Raw genomic sequence first — 16,973 nt, forward strand, 5'->3', positions numbered from 1 at the left:
CCAGGCATTGGGGTGCCCTTCGGGACAGCACTGAACATGCACCCTGTGATGCCCCAGGGACATCAGCACCCTTAGTGAGGCCCTGGGCTCATGGAACTCTCATCACCATCTGTCTGCACATCCACAGGGAGGAGGGCAGACAGCTGCAGGACTGTGACCCGGGCGGACTGCTCTTCGATGTGGGGGTGGATCAATGACAAAAGTCAGGCAAGGTGGCTGATGACATCATGAGTGGCTCCCTGACCTCAGGCGTCCTCCTTGCCCCCCCAGAGCCCTCTCCAGCCCCCAGGACTCCTGCTGCGCAAGCACAAAGTGGGAATGAGGGGTATGGTAAGGGACAGAGCCCTGTTTCTGCGGGGAAGGACATTTGATTTTAACAGCCTCAGGAGTGACGATGCTCAGTGCAGGGAAGCCCGGGGCTCACTCCATTTGGACGGTGTCTTTGTGGACCTCATGTCCCTTGCGAAGAGATGCTCAGAGCGGGGAGGCGGGGCTTCAACTGCCCTGTGGAAACCCAGCCATGGTCACAGGCAGCTGCTGGCTGGTCAGCTACTTTAGACACTGTATCTGGACATACTGTTTCTACAAGAGATCTAAGGCTGGAGGTTAGAATGGCGGATTGGGGACACCATGTGTGATCACAGCAGCAGCAGCTGACACTGTAGCTGAAGGGAGAATAGCGGAGTTTTCTTTCATTTCTCTCAGCCACCTGATGTGGTCACGTGGATTCAAGTCCCTGTCCAGAAACATCTGGCAGGAGGGGACCCCGATCTAGCCCACACTTCTAAGTGACACTATTTTCCAAAAGTCCCTTCTGTGAAAGAAACACACTTGTGAACGGCCGTCTTGGACAACACCCTTTATTCACAGTAGGAATGCCCCACATACAGCATGAGAACCTTCCCCATTTTACTCTAACACGGACATGCTCACGTGCATAGCCTCCCCAGACCCAGGTGCACGGTCTGCTCTAGTGACGGTGCTGTCTGAACTGGAGGCCACAGTAACCACAGGTCCCAGTTTTTGTTTCTTTGTCCTGAAAAAATTCAAGAGGGAAGACCTCATATTTCCATATTCCACTTCAAACCTAATACAGTTAGAGGTCAGACACTGAAAGCACACACAACACCTGAATGCCCTGTCAGCCCGAAACACCTGCAAACCCAAATCACCACCAGGCTAAGAACTGCCACGGTGCCCAGGAACCCTAGGTCCAGCTCTGGCTCCTCCCCCAGCCTCAGGCCCTGCCCTGGAATACGAGGGCATCTCAAAGGGCCACAGCAAGGACAGAAAATGTCAGCACAGCAGCCACTTCTTGCCCTTGGCTTGATCCATCCAAGACAGCCAGAGTTGCATCTGGAGCACAGACTTCGACTGACTCAGACGGGTGGGTCCCCCCACAGGGCCGGGGTCCCGGGCCCAAGCTCACTCACACCAGCAGCAGAAGGGGCGGCAGGGGTCCTGCCAGCTCCCTTCCCTCTCCTTCACACCACAGGTGCATCTGAGCTTTAGCCTGTGGCTTCCTTCTCAGCTCTAACGTCCCAGGTCCCCTTCTCTAGGCCCCAAGTGTGTGTGTATCAACAAAATGGGCCGAGGAGGAAAGTTCAGCGAGAAAGACGGACTCCTAGGTGTCTGAGAGGAAGCTGGTAAGTCGGTGCTGGTAACGCTAAGCAGGACCCTGCACGGCACGGCACATCTGAAAAGATGCCTCGGTGCTCGGCCCTGCCGTGTGGTTCTGTGGGCAAGGTCGGTGGGAGAGCGTGTGGCCAGAGGAACACGCGAGGGCCCCCTTGAGAGCAGGAACAGGCAGAACAGGAAGGCGACGGGTCACGTTACCAAGTTTATGTAGACTCTCGGGTGGCCCAGAGCCCCCCCACCGCCGTCACACGATATGATGCGACTCTCCACTTCACCCACGGGCTGTTCGGCTATTAAATCAATGGCAAAGTTCTCATTCACCTGGACAAGGAGAAAAAACCTTGTATAGACAAGCACAGAAACTCAATGTCATGAAATTTAAATTTATGTAGAAACCTGCCCCAGACATGTATGTACTGTCAGCACAGGCAGAATTTTATTCTGTACGTTTTCACTGAATATAATTACAGATCTTCAAAATACACAAATAATTAATACATGTATATACAGCCCACTTAATTTTTCACTGGACATAATTTCAAATTTACGGACGTGTCGCAAGAATTACAATAGTGCCAAGAACTCCCATTCTGTCCTTGCCTGGCCTCAGTCTGCTCACGCTCTGCCCCACCTACCACCCCCTGTCCCCCCTCTCCCACCCCTCTCTCTACACACACGGTTCCACAGCTCTGCCCACTGGGAACAGGGACGCCCCGGTGGCCACGAGTCCACACGACCACCATTCCACACTAAAGGAACCAGGGCTCTGACAACAGCCGGTTCCGGGGCCATGGCAGGGGATGCTGCAGATGACCTGGAGACGTGCGTTCGGGACAGAGAGACCAAAGGTCAGCAAAGGCAACCACAGGCAGGTCCAAAGGGTAGCCGACTTGGGGACCCTGCCCACTGGGGGTAAACCGGACATGGGGAATCTGAGGGACAATGAGATTATAACTGCAAAGGACTGAAAACAAATCACTAAAACCCACGATTCCACAATGACATTTTCAAACTTCTTTAATTCCTTGCTACAGGGGATCAACTCATTATTTTTAAAACTGGTAAGTAAAAGGAAAGAATCGAGCGTTTCTTCTTTCCTCCGAGTAACCCAAGGTGTTTTTTGGTTTTTTCTAAATGTAAGTCCTCAGACTACTAATGAGAAGAGAACATCATGCTTTACAACCTGTGTGAGTTAATGACCTAACGCACGCAGGTCACCTGCCCCATAGGGCTAAACGGACAAAGAACCCGGGTCCGGTCCGACAAAGCGCTGGACCAGTCCGAGTACACTCCCTCCAGAGGACCAGAGACTCCACGCAGCGCGACGGGAGTGCAGTCAGTCAGAGCTGGCTGTGGGCGACTGCACACAAGAAACAAACGCCCGAGCCCTGTGACAGGTGAGTCCCAGGCAGAAAAAGGGCCGTGTGTGTGTGTGAGGGAAAGGGGGGTTATACACACACACGTCACAAATGCAAAAAGAGACTGCGTATGTGTACAGGGGAATGGGAACCTAAAGGTCAGAGAACCTTGTCACCACTGCAATATGTGTGACTTATTTGCATTCGGAGTCAAACGAGCTATACAACTGAGAATACAATGCAGTCCAGAATATTTAGGCCACCTAGAGTAATGGACTGAAAGAACCTCTGTAGTTTCAGGTGAGATGATCCTGTCCCAGTCCACCCCTCATGGAGGTGTGCACGATCAATTTCAGACCTGATGACACAACACAGACGGCGGGAGCAGGGTGCTGGCGAACACGGCAGAAACAGGCCTGGCCGCACTGGTCAGTATCCAGGGGAAACTGCTGACACTGAGTGGCCAGGCACATGGGAGGAGGGCGTCGATGAACCAGCCCCTCCATGGCACAGTTACTACAGCAATTCAGACTTCCTGGCTGGGCAAATAATCTGTCCAACCGTGCCCCACTGTGGCGAACTTGGAACGCTGGGTGGGAGGTACATCTTGGTTGTATCTGCCTCAATTAGAGCTGTCCTCGGTGACCACAAAGACAGGGCACACGGTGCTGGGAAACTGCCGAAGTGCAGCGTCGGTGCCTGCGTGTACAGGAAAAGCACCGAACCTGGGACCTCACAGTCCCTGCCAGGACTCAGAGCCCCACGACTCGTGCCCTGTGATCACCAGCCCCCGCCCGAGGGCTGGGGCCCCCACACTCCAAGCGCTGCTCACCCCGTGAAGAAACCCAGCAGCGCCTTCTCCGAGCTTTCTCCTTTTTGGAGCCATGTACAGCGATCACAGCAACCTCTGTGGCCAACACTTGGCTCCCGAGGATTAGTTTGCCTGATGGTGCCGCTTAAACCAGCATCTTTTCCGCATCGCTGGCCACCCCGGGGGGGATGACAACAGCAACAGCACACCTCGAAAGTCACCCTCTTCTGGAGGCCAGAGGACCACTCAACTGGAACACACAACACCGAGGGCCAAATGTCAGAGGGGCGGCACCATCCTTCCCCTTCCAGGTCTCCTAAAAGCCATCACAAGTTTACGGGAAGGGACGGCTTAATCAAGACAAGACGGGCAGTGTGAGGCTCAACACCAGACTAATAAATGTTGCCCGAGGTTACTGTGAGATTCGGCTTGGGAATAATCTTAGTACTCATCTATCATTACAGGTGAGGACCGCTATGCCAGGTCAGTCCAGGCCACCCAGGGCCGTGTGGCTTCCAGCGTGCATGCCCCGCATCCCGTGCTAGATCATTCTATATCAGGCGCCTACTGCTCTGGGGAAGACAAGAAAACCAAGAGCAGGCATAAACAAATCCTCACAAATAAGGCAGGGTGGGGGAGCACCTAATTTCATAAAACTTGAAAATAAGAACACAATCAAGCTCAGTTAACCTTTTCCAAAGCCAGCCAACTGTCCAGAGGACACACAATCCAGGGACAGTGCCCCTCACACGCAGAGAAGGCCCCGTCTGCCACCAACACAGACGGTGCCAAACACCCTGACCTCACACGATGTGGACACTGTGGAAAGGTTTGGTTATTTTTCAAAAGCTTTGTCGGTTACAGATTATGATTTTGAAAAGCTTTTCCTTAAAGTTCTACTTCTGAAAACACAGCAGAAAGGCAGTGGGAAATGCGTCGACATTAAAACAAACACCACAAGCATGCAGTGCTGCCGCCTCGCTGTTTTACAAGCTCCTTTAAACACAGAGCGTCCGCCAAGGTCTTCGGCTCCCCTCACACCACACCTTCTGGTGGGCCAGTGGTGAGTGATGGCCCACTCACTGCCGCTGCAGACGAAGCCACGCGCCATACAAATGAAGCCTCAGGGTGTAAATAATACGGTGTCTACCTCGGTGACAAATGTGTCACAAAGGCCACACTAACAAACTCCCATCACGCAGTCCAAGAGACCGGCTGTCTCCTGTGGGAAGGGCAGCTGATGCCTGACGCCTGAGACTGACACGGGACTGCCCCTGTCATTCAGAACTGCAGCTCCAGGGCGACCCCGACCTCCCATGATTAACATTCTGGGACTCTGCTCAACTGCAGGAAAACAAAGAGCCCAGGAGTCAGTGCCCAGCCACAGCACACAGCCACGGCCAGCGTCAGATCTGCTGAAATCCTGGGCTGCAGCGTGTGGCCTGCCCCAGGATGGGGCACGGGCAGGAAAAGGCACTACTGGACCTTACAAGATCAGTACAGGAAACATGTCACGGCACCCCGTACACTGCGAATTATCAGTAAATGCAGTGTTTTCGTAAGTACACACTGTATCACAAACCCTAAATTGCCCAACCACTGTAAAAATTAGTCTTCCCATAGAAAAGCTGAATGGATAAGAAAACATGACCCACACATATGCTACTACAAGAGACCCACCTCAGGACAAAAGACCTGCACAGGCTGAAAGTGAAGGGCTGGAAACAAATTTTCCAAGCAAATAGACAGGGAAAAAAAGCTGGGGTAGTAATACTCCAACAAAATAGACACATATCAGACAAAATAGACTTCCAAAAAAGGCCCATAAAAAGAGACCCAGAAGGTCACTTCATAATATTCAAGGGAAGAATCCACCAAGAAGACATAAATATCGTAAATATATATGCACCCAACATAGGAGCACCCAAATACATAAAGAAAATCTTAGAGAACTTCAAGAAAGATATTGACAACAACACAATTATAGTGGGGAATTTTAACACCCCACTATCAAAAATGGACAGATCTTCCAAACAAAATATCAACAAAGATATTGTGGCATTGGACAATGCCCTAAATGAAATGGACTTAACTGATAATAATAGAGCCCTCTATCCCAAAGAAACTAAATACACATTCTTTTCAAATGTACACAGAACATTTTCAAAGATAGACCACATGATGGGACACAAAAGAAGCCTCAACAATTTCAAGAAAATTGAAATCATATCAAGCATTTTCTCGGATCACAAGGGACTGAAGCTAGAAACCAACCCCAAGGAAAATAATCCAAAAACACTCAAAATCATGGAGATAAAATAGCATGCTATTAAACAATGAATGGGTCAAGAATGATATTAGGGAAGAAATCAAAAGGTTTCTGGAAACAAATGAAAATGAACTCACAGCAACCCAAAACTTATGGGACACAGCCAAGGCAGTCCTGAGAGGGAAGTTCACAATGATACAGGCCCACCTAAAAAAGATAGAAACATTTCAAACAAACAACCTAATCTACGTCTACAAGAACTCAAGGAACAACAACAAAGACAGCCCAGAGCAAGCAGAAGGAAGGAAATAACCAAGATCAGAGCAGAATTAAATGACATACAGACTAAAAGCACAATTCTAAGGATCAATGAATCCAAGAGCTGGTTCTTTGAAAAGATAAACAAAATCGACAAGCCTTTAAGCAGACTCATCAAGAAAAAAAGAGAGAAAACCCAAATAAACACAATCAGAAATGAAAGAGGAGAGATTACAACAGATACCACAGAAATACAAAGGATTGTAAGAAATTACTATGAAGAACCGTATGCCAAGAAATTTGAAAACCTAGGTGAAATGGACAAATTTCTAGAAAAATATAATCTTCCAAAACTCAATGAAAAAGAAGCAGAAAGCCTGAACAGACCTATAACAGCAAAAAAATTGAAGCAGTAATCAAAAAACTCCCAACACAAAAAAGCCCTGGTCCAGATGGTTTCACAGGAGAATTCTATAAAGCATTTAAGGAAGAGCTAACCCCTATCCTTCACAGACTATTCCAAAAAATCTAAAAAGATGGAAGACTCCCAAACTCTTTTTATGAGGCCAACATCATCCTAATTCCAAAGCCAGATAAAGACACAACAAAGAAAGAAAACTTCAGGCCAATATTGCTGATGAACATTGATGCTAAAATCCTCAACAAAATACTGGCAAACCACATCCAACAATACATTAAAAAGATCATACACCATGACTAAGTGGGATTCATTCCAGGGATGCAAGGATGGTACAATATTCGCAAATCAGTAAATGTAACACACCACATAAACAAAAGCAAATCAAAAACCACATGATCATATCAATAGATGCAGAAAAAGCATTTGATAAGGTATAGCACCCATTCATGATACAAACACTCTGCAAAGTGGGAATAGAGGGAGCATTCCTCAACATAATAAAGGCCATATATGAGAGACCTACAGCCAACATCATACTCAATGGGCAAAAATTAAAATCTTTTCCACTAAGATCAGGAACAAGACAAGGCTGTCCACTTTCACCACTTCTATTCAACATAGTACTGGAAGTTTTAGCCACAGCGATCAGACAAGAAAAAGAAATAAAAGGCATCCAAATCAGAAAGGAGAAAACAAAGCTGTCACTGTTTGCAGATGACATGATAGTGTACATAGAAAATCCTATAGACTCGGGCAAAAAGCTGACTGACCTAATAAATGAATTTGGCAAAACAGCAGGATACAAAGTCAATATCCAAAAATCAAAGGCATTTCTGTACGCCAACAATGAAATAGCAGAAGCAGAAATCAAGAAAAAAAATCCCATTTGAAATAGCAAAAAGAAAAATAAAATACCTAGGAATAAACCTAACCAAACAGGTAAAACACCTGTATTCAGAAAACTACATAACACTGAGGAAAGAAATCAAGGAAAACACAAACAAATGGAAACATATACCGTGTTCATGGATTGGAAGAATTAATATCATCAGAATGTCCATACTACCCAAAGCAATTCACACATTCAATGCAATACCTATTAAAGTATCAATGGCTTATTTCACAGACATAGAACAAACACTTCAAAAATTTATATGGAACCATAAACGACCCCGAATAGCTGCTGCAATTTTGAGAAAGAGAAGCAAAGTAGGAATGATCACAATACCTGACACTAAACTATACTACAAGGCCACTGTAATCAAAACAGCCTGGTACTGGCATAAAAACAGGCACATGCACCAATGGAACAGAACAGAGAGCCCAGAAATAAACCCAAGTCCCTATGGTCAATAAATATTTGACAAAGGGGACAGCAACATAAAATGGAATAAAAATAGCCTCTTCAAGAAATGGCGTTGGGAGATCTGGACAGCTACGTACAAAAAAATGAAACTAGAGCAACAACTTACACCTTATACAAAAATAAATTCAAGGTGGATGAAAGACTTAAATATAAATTGTGACACCACTAAAGTCCTAGAGGAGAACATAAGTAGGAAAATCAGATATTTCACGCAGGAACTATTTTACGGACATGTCCCCTAGAGCAAAGGACATAAAGGAAAGAATAAACAAATGGGACTTCATCAAAATAAAAAGCTTCTGCACAGCTAAGGAAAACAGTATCAAAATAAAAAGAGAACCAACTGTATGGGAAAACATATTTGCTAATGATACCTCAGACAAGGGTTTAATCTCCAAAATATATAAAGAACTTACGCAACTCCACTCTAAGAAGACAAGTAACCCAATTAAAAAATGGGCAAAGGACTTGAACAGACAATTCTCCAAGGAGGACATACAGAAAATCCAAAGACACATGAAGCGATGTTCAATATCGCTAGCCATCAGAGAGATGCAGATTAAAACCACAATGAGATACCACTTCACACCAGTCAGAATGGCCATCATAAACAAAGCAACAAACAACAAGTGTTGGAGAGGATGTGGAGAAACAGGGTCCCTAGTGCACTGTTGGTGGGACTGCAGACTGGTACAACCACTATGGAAAGCAGTATGGAACTTTCTCAGAAAACTAAAAATGGATCTGCCTTTTGACCCAGCAATTCCACTGCTGGGACTATATCCTAAGAACACTAAAACACCAATACAAAAGAACCTTTGCATCCCGATGTTCATAGCAGCACAATTTACAATAGCTAGGTGCTGGAAGCAACCTAGATGCCCATCAGTAAATGAATGGATCAAAAAACTATAGTACATTTACACAATGGAATTCTGTGCAGCAGGAAGAAAGGAGCTCCTACCCTTTGCAATAGCTTGGATGGAGCTGGAAAGCATTATGCTAAGTGAAATAAGCCAGGCAGTGAAAGACAAATACCATATGATCTCACCTTCAACAGGAACCTAAACAGCAAAACAAAGAAACAAACAAAATATAACCAAAGATACTGAAATAGAGGACAGGCTGACAGTGACCAGAGGGGAGAGAAGAGGGAATTTCAGGGGAGAATGGGAAGGGTTTATAGGAACAAATTTAAAGGACATATGGACAAAAACTAGGGGGAGGGTGGTAATGGGAGGGAAGTGGGGAAGGATGGGTGGGTGGGCTAGAATGGGAGTAAAAGGGAGAAAACTGTACTTGAACAATGATTAAAATAAAATTTAAAAAAATTAGTTTTCTAGGTCACTAACATAAAAAAATACATATATATGAACCTCTATTAACATTTACTTCCTGATCAATTCATCTGGGCCTAAATATATTTAGGTTTACATTATTCATTAGTCAGTTAGCTGGGTTGTTTTTAAACTTATGTTTTTGGGAGTGACTGTTCCTATGGAGAGTTTACTCCCTTACATCAAACTGAGATTAAATCCATTAAAGATGAAATATAAATTCTACAAAATAATATTAAAGTTAGTAAAAAGGGAAATAATAACCCAGTTCAATAATCAATGTTCTGTAAAATTTTGACCTTAATTTAATTAATTATAATTTTCTAATGTAATTAATGGAAATTTACAAGTTTAAAATAAACTAAAAGCCCCAGTTCAATGATTTAAAATATTAGGTGTTTTAGGTGTTATACTGACTAATATCAATAATTATATTTAGCTACACATACATATATATACATATATAATTCTTAAATCACAGTAAAAACGGAAACTTTCATCCAAATTAATTTTTAAACTAAGTAAGTTTGGAGAAAATGCTAAAAAGCAGGGATGAACAGGTGGAAGACAGAGGGTCTTCTAGGCAATAAAACCACTCTGTATGACACTGTAATGGTGGATATAAGACACTATACCTTTGTCAAGACTGTACAGCAGAAAGTACGGCAAAGAGTAAACCCTAATGAAAACTATGGACTTGTGTTGAAACTAATGTATCAATACTCATCCAATGTCTAAATCAATCACTTGTAAAAAATGTAGCACACTAATGCCAGATATTAAATAATAGGGGAACAGTATGAGGGATATATGGAAACTGTGCTTTCTGTGTAATTTTCCAGTATGTCTCAAGTTTTCTAAAACAGTAATATCTCTTGGAAATGAAAATAATTTTAAAAAGCCACTCAATGCCAAATTTTTGTCGTAAGAATAACAGCCAGAGCAGAATGCCAGCTCATCGTTTACAGATGTGCTGTGTACCATCACAACTTGAGGATGTGCCTGGATACTCACAATCCCAAAGAGGAAAGGTGCCAGAGACCCCGAGCGGTGACAGCTGTTAAGAGAGCCAGCTCAGGAGAGCTGGTGGAGAGAAAGGCTGATAGAGATGCAACACCCTCAGCTCCTGACTGCCTTTAATAGCTTTGTTTTTAAGTCACTCCCAGTTGTCCTCTGCTATGGCAATCAGAAACCGGAGCCACAGCAGAATTTCCAGCAGAGAGGAATCTGTGACAGGCACAGATGCTTGCTAAAGCACCGGAAGAGGTGAGATAGGAAGCTGGGGACAGAGCTGCAGGACCAACCCCAAGACCGATGTGCAATGAACTGCTCCATTCAGTGCTTTGAACTCCATCTCCACCACACAGCTCCTACCCTTATGACACCCACAAAGCAGGAATGGAAGCAGAAAACCAGACTTTGGGAATGGACAGTGTAACCAAGATCAAAGGGAAGGGGACACATGATTTAGGGAAAGCTGAAGCTTACCAAGAAGAATCAACAAGCTGACTGAGGGGAAGGAGTGACTCAAACTGACTATGGAGAACAAAATTTATTCTAATCTGACAGTCTCAGGAGTATAAGGCACAGAAATAAAGAAAAAGACCAGTCTCATTTATATGTAGACCAGAAATACACTTACAAGATGTTGTTCTATACTGTGATATTGCGGGGGCAGGAACCAAAACCAAAATAGCCACATCAAACATTTTGGGGAAAAAATGCAGAGCTCCAAATCTTCTAGAGTGCTCACAAATTGGGAAAAATTGTTTAAATCTTACATATTATTTTTTTATTTCTTGTTGGTTATATAAAGATCTTATGAGAGCATATCTCTCATACTTACCTCTTTCTGACGACCGACAAATCGAATTTTCCTGTAGTCTTTATCATCATAAGCCTGAAAAGGAAAAGACCATATGTGATTTTTACAGCTTCATTCTGAAAGAGGTCACTTCATATCACAAACATTACAGAAAAGTGTTTTTCTTAATGTTTACATCATTCAGGATCAAACACATGAGGAGACAAGCATAGCTGTGCAACCAGGGGCATTTTTCAGCAAGACCCCTAAGATGACAATGGGTAATAAGCTGAACTGGAAGGTTGCAAGGTGAAGTGGGAGTGCAAAGGAGGCAAATTCAGGCAGAGGAGGTGCACCCCCCCTTTTCCACAAACGGCCCATGGCTCTGTCCTTCTAAATCTTCTGGGTGACACGTTAATATAGATACTTATTCTCTCATCTTTGGCTTACAATTATAACTTAACATCGTCTTTGTGTTTTGGACTACAGCAGATTCTCAACTTATTTAAGTGTACTATTTAATATCACACAAACATTACAAGATTCGAGCCAAAGGATCGGTCGTTTTGAGTACAATGGGAAGCCTCCCCACAGCTACTTTCTGGGTAACAGCCTCATTACCCAGAACTTTTAGAGTTCGGGGGCTCACACCACAGAATCTGCAAACACGCCGCTAAGGCCAGCACCACGGCAGCCGTTTAAATCCACACAGGTTGTTGCGTGCGACAGCACAGCTCGACCGTGCTTGTGTCTTACGAAGGACCCGCACTGTACTCAGTCGCTGGTTCTCCGCGATCCCTGCCCAGGAACCAAGAATCGGAGGACACTGGGAGGACCCGGGGCACCAGGGACAGCGGAAAAACCGGGAGCCTGACCTGGGCTCCGCCCACTTAAGCATCCTCCGCGCCGCACCGGTTACCTGGCCGGTGTGCGTGACCTTCTCCCCGGTCGGCGAGATGTGCACCCCGAAACATCTAGCGCCCCGAGGCAAGCTAAGAACCGCCGCGCCGCCCCGGCCCAGATGCCGGCAGAAGGTCAACGCTGCCGCCATCTTGCGGGTTGACCCTTGACCCGACGCGTCGACGCGCCAACGCTGACGCGTGCGCACAGCCTCGTAGGGCCCGGGCGGCCGGGACTTATCGCTCCTCGGGGGAATGCGCACGCGCTCTGTGGTCGGATCGAGAGCGCCCCGGCAAGTTCTCCAGCGGGCCAGGCCTCAGCCGGGATAAGGAGGGAGACTTTGAGCACAACCGTAGCTGTTATTCGTACAAAGGGAAGGGCAGAGGTGGGTAGAAAGTAGAGATGCATTGTTTGCATTCAATGGCAATCAATAATCAAGGGGATACACGTATGTTTTTACTAGTGAAGGATCCCTGCCTAGAGAGGAAATTGGAAGTGCATTCCTGTTGCGCCGTGCGCATTTCTTTGTTGCCCGGGGGCTGGGGGGTGCGGTGGTGGTGGACCGCCTGCCTGGGGATTTCCGAAGCACAGTCCCAGTGAAGCTACCAGTAAAGCACAACCGTTGTCGCCCCTCCAGCCACCGTTCCCAACGTGATCAGCACCGGACAGGTCCACTACTCCAGAGGGCACCTGGGGAGGACCCGGCCGGCATGCCGGCGCTTCCCTTTTGTGCTTCTCCTGCCTCCTCTAAACTGCCTGTGCATAGACCCAGGGGCATGGGCGAAAACAGAAGGGAGGTGGGCAGACTTAGCTCAGGGTTGAGTCGCGTAACCACCACGCCCCGGTAGCTGAGTACACCCACAGCCGGGACTCCACTCCAGGTACATGGAGGAGAGCCCAGCAAGGTGACGAGAAGCGTACTGCCCTAAAAACCTCTCTGAAAGGAAGGGTGCTTACGGTCGGGTGCCCGGGAAGAACCAAAGATCACCTGGACAGGTGCACCACGTCTGCAGGTCGCCTTCTAGTGTCCAGAAAGTAGACGGGTGGGTTCGCAGACACGCCCCATGAAAGGCAGGTTCATCGTTCTTCGTGGAACCTGGGTGCACATGGTGTTCACCATAAAAATCAACTTTTATCTCTTTGAAATGCTTCATTTAAAAATGTAGGAGGGGGAGAAGATACTTAATTACAACCAGTTACAACCATTGTCCGTTTGCCTTGGACTCGCCAGTTTTCCTAGGGTGTTCACGTAGTACCAACATACTGTTTTCCTAGATTTTTGTTTTGACATTAGTATTGTCGGTTTTTGAAGTCTAGTTGGTTGTAACTTTATATATATAAAGTTATATATTTATATAACATATATATTTAGTTCCCATTTCCGCATCCCCCACCACCACCACCACCAATTGTAGGCGACAGGTTGCAGGGGGCATCCTGCTAGGTGCTCTAGGGACGGGGACTGAAAGGCAGGGAAGAGAGAAACTCAGCTCCCTCCAATCTTAGGCGCGGGAGCTCGATCTTTACGGCCGGCGCAGCCGGTGCTGCCACGTGACCCCGGTGCCGTTGCGCAGGCGCCGGCCAGGAAGCTGGCGCGGCGTGAGGGACGCAGCTGGCAGGGCGAAGGGCCGTTCTTCGCAGGTCAGGGGTCCCTGCGGGTCCAGAGCGGCTGGGAACTAGGGAAGCGGCGGGATGCCCGGGTTCTGGTCCCTGCAGCCGGCTGCCAGGTCGAGAGGCTGAGGACGGGCTTGGCTCGGAGACGTTGGCCCCGCAGCCTCAGTCTCCCCGGGTTGGCTGCGATCAGAGGGCACGGGGGCGGCGTGGGGCCGGATCTATCCCTTGGACGCCCGAGCCTCGCGGGCGGTGTGCGACCCCGAGCGACTCGCGCCATTGTTGGGACCGAGTCCCGCTACGCCAGCCAGTGCGCCTCCTCCGAGAAGCAGCCCCGCCAGAGTTCCGTTCGGTCGGCTGGTGGGGCGCCGGCCTGGGAACCCGGTGCTTCATGCAGAGGAAGCCAGGCCAGCTCTGCCCCTTACTAAACCTGAGCGAGGTCGGAGTTCACGGAGAAGCGGTTACCCTGCTTGTTTGTGGACCCATCCTACACGTGGGCGCCCGCCTCGCTGAAACTACTGAGGCGAGGACAGGGGCCTTGTTTAGCCCCTAGTGACCCGGCCTGTAGCCCCTGGGTTGGGGTCGGCCTTCATTGCTGCGGTGTCTCAACAGGGCTGGGCAAGTCACTAACCCCTCCACCTGGCTTAATTATTTCAAAGTGTGGGGCGTGGCCTACGCTTAAGGTCTCGTCAGCCTCGCCTGGGCTCCCTTTAAAGGGCGGTATGCCAAGTGCTGCACCCCGTGTCCCTGTCTCCTGCAGAGCTGTCAGGGTTTGTGCTGCACTGGGGAGTGGTAGCACCCCTTACCCCTCAGCTCCTATGCCTACACGACCGTGAAGTAGGAAAACAAAGTTGTAATGGTAGGAAGCATGGAAGACGCTGTAACCACCTTTTTTTTTTTTTTTTTTTTTTTTGCATAGATTCAGCCACAACATGGCAACTGTTTTTATAAAGCAACTGGTGATTTCTGCTGTGAACCCTCTCCTACGTCTGAGTCATTGCACGACGACGTCCCGTGCGCTCTCCACACTCCTGCTGGGTCCCCTGCGTGTTGCAGTCCCAGCAGGGGCAAAGCCCAGCGAAGTGGTGGCCTCACCCCTCTCCTGCCGCCCCTTACCTTTCCTGCAGCCTGCTCTGGGGTTCAAGACCAAGGGCGTCCTCAGGAAGCGTTGCCGGGACTGTTACCGGGTGAAGAGGCGTGGGCGGTGGTTCATCTACTGCAAAACGAACCCAAGGCACAAGCAAAGACAGATGTAGCTCCTTCGGCTGTGAAAATAACATGCAAGATTGTACCATTTCCTTGAGAGATGGTGTTAACTTACCGAAGAAAAATAAAATGTAAATGTTCTGGTTTCTAAGAGTGTTGACCTGCCGGTTTTGTTGACTCGGCTTTCCAGGCATCTCACTATCCAGACCTAGTCCCGTCAGAGCCCCAGCTGGAAAGCTGGCAGGAGGACAGAAGACAGAGGAGGGAAAATGGGTTTACCCCCCCCCCCCCCCCCCCCCCCGCCCACTCCAATATCAGAATGCCAGTTCTTTAGAAAGAACTAGATTCGGTCTCAGACCTGCCTGTGGAGTGGCTCTTGGCCCCATGTCTGCATTCAGCCATACTGCTGCTTTCCCCAGGGTTCAAATTCCTTTCAACATTCCTGTCTCCAGGATGAGGATGGAAGACCTTGATAGCAGTCCTATAGTCAAGGGCAATTGAATTGTTTTTATGCCAAGGTATTTGGGGTATCAAATACGTTTTTCACCCTTGGTCTGAGACACGAGTACGCATGTGTTCATGTGTACACGAGTGGAATGTGTGCATGAATGTGGGCACTAGGTACCCGCCGCGTGAGCAAGAGGCCCCTCCTGTGGCGTGAAGACAGGAGAGCTCAGCGTGGTTACAGTAGCACGGCAGGTGAGTGCTGACTGACTGAAGAGCAACTGAGGGGAAGGCAGGGGGCCACAGGCCCTGGTCTTGGTCTTGGCTCTGCTCTTTCCTTGGTGTTGGGCCTTGGACTAGAAGCTTCTGCTGAAGCCTCAAGTTTGCAGAGGGGTCTGATACTATTAACCCCTCCCTGTAGGGTTCCGAGAACCTGTTTTTCAGTAACACTTTTGCCCTTAGAGTCTGCCTTAGAGCCTGGCATACCATAGGCACTCAGCAAGTGAATGTAGACTTGAATGATCATGCCTCCTTGTAAGCAGGCAGCCCGTTATCTGCTCTCCCTATTTAGAATTGGCCCATCCTGCAAAGCCAAGCCCATGACTTTCTGAAGATGTGGCTGATGTCCTATCCAATGGACCGAACGCCTCCAGCACTGGAGTGTAGATCGTGAAGTGATGCTGGATTTGTCTAGGGCTCTAACTATTTCATGTATGTATGCATACACATGTATCCACATGTACACCACACACCTTTCGATTGTTTTACCCTTGACAGGTGAGTGTGAGGTGCACTTGCCTCGTGAGCACCTGGCTCTGCAGGGCGCACGGTGCTGGTGACATATGTCCATGTGAGTGAATCTGTTGAGATACTGAGCGGCAGGCAGTCCTGCTTATAGTGAAGCAATGAGGCCTGTGTCCACACAAACCTGTGCTTACTGCTAGCATCCTGGAGTTCTGAATCTTTGCTTTCCCCTGAGATTACTAATCTCGGTTTGATCTAAGGTCTGACCAGGTGTGCCGGCCAAGCCCTCCTACAGCTCATCTTCCCCATACCCAATGGACCAGCAATTACAGCCCCATAATCCCGGCATAACAAAAAAGTGTGTTTAGGTCAGGAGGCAGCAAATTACATTCCATAGGCCAGATCCCGTCTGCCACCCATTTTTGTAAATAAAGTTATTGAAAAACAGCCTTCTTATTCATTAGCGTATTGTCTGTGCCTCCACAGCAGCCAGGTGTGAGCAGTTGCAACAATGACCACATAGCCTGAGAAATCTAAAATATTTACTAGCTGGGTACAAATTTAAGATGGAAAATTAGGGAGAAGTTAACTGATTTTATTAATTGTATTTCAAGTATACTTCTTTACTAGAGACCAAGATCATTTAGGAAAGAAAAAAAGTGGTTTATTGTTTTCCTGTGGCTGCTGCAACAAATTATCAGACTTGTAGCTTAAAGCAACAGAAATGTGTTCTACTTAATCCAGGATGATCTCATCTCAGGGTCCTTAGTGGCATCTGCAAAGACCCTACTTCCAAACAAGATCAC

General features: G+C 47.5%; 2 protein-coding genes across 7 annotated transcripts; one reads left to right on the plus strand and one right to left on the minus strand.

Moving 5' to 3' along the window:
* Window positions 1–844: 844 nt before the first annotated feature.
* NDUFS6 (NADH:ubiquinone oxidoreductase subunit S6) lies at window positions 845–12,349 on the minus strand. The gene is made up of 4 exons (XM_028521566.2): window positions 12,182–12,349; window positions 11,305–11,358; window positions 1,837–1,959; window positions 845–1,036 (listed from the first exon to the last, which is right to left on the minus strand). Exons 1-4 carry the CDS (start codon window positions 12,311–12,313, stop codon window positions 971–973), a joined length of 375 nt encoding a protein of 124 aa, XP_028377367.1. The 5' UTR covers window positions 12,314–12,349; the 3' UTR covers window positions 845–970.
* Window positions 12,350–12,420: 71 nt separating this feature from the next.
* On the plus strand, window positions 12,421–15,130 carry MRPL36 (mitochondrial ribosomal protein L36). Of its 6 annotated transcripts, XM_036020288.1 has the most exons (3): window positions 12,447–12,547; window positions 12,822–13,043; window positions 14,693–15,130. In XM_036020288.1, the coding sequence occupies exon 3, from the start codon at window positions 14,706–14,708 to the stop codon at window positions 15,027–15,029; it is 324 nt and encodes a 107-aa protein (XP_035876181.1). In that variant the 5' UTR covers window positions 12,447–12,547; window positions 12,822–13,043; window positions 14,693–14,705; the 3' UTR covers window positions 15,030–15,130. The 6 variants fall into 6 exon arrangements, 5 of the variants coding, with proteins under 5 accessions (XP_035876181.1, XP_035876182.1, XP_028376554.1 ...); XR_004901913.1 differs by lacking the exon at window positions 12,822–13,043 and having other exon boundaries at window positions 12,421–12,547; XM_036020289.1 differs by lacking the exons at window positions 12,447–12,547; window positions 12,822–13,043 and adding an exon at window positions 13,074–13,205.
* Window positions 15,131–16,973: the final 1,843 nt, after the last annotated feature.

This window comes from Phyllostomus discolor, chromosome 3 (assembly GCF_004126475.2).
Source record: "Phyllostomus discolor isolate MPI-MPIP mPhyDis1 chromosome 3, mPhyDis1.pri.v3, whole genome shotgun sequence".
Classification (NCBI taxonomy): domain Eukaryota; kingdom Metazoa; phylum Chordata; class Mammalia; order Chiroptera; family Phyllostomidae; genus Phyllostomus; species Phyllostomus discolor.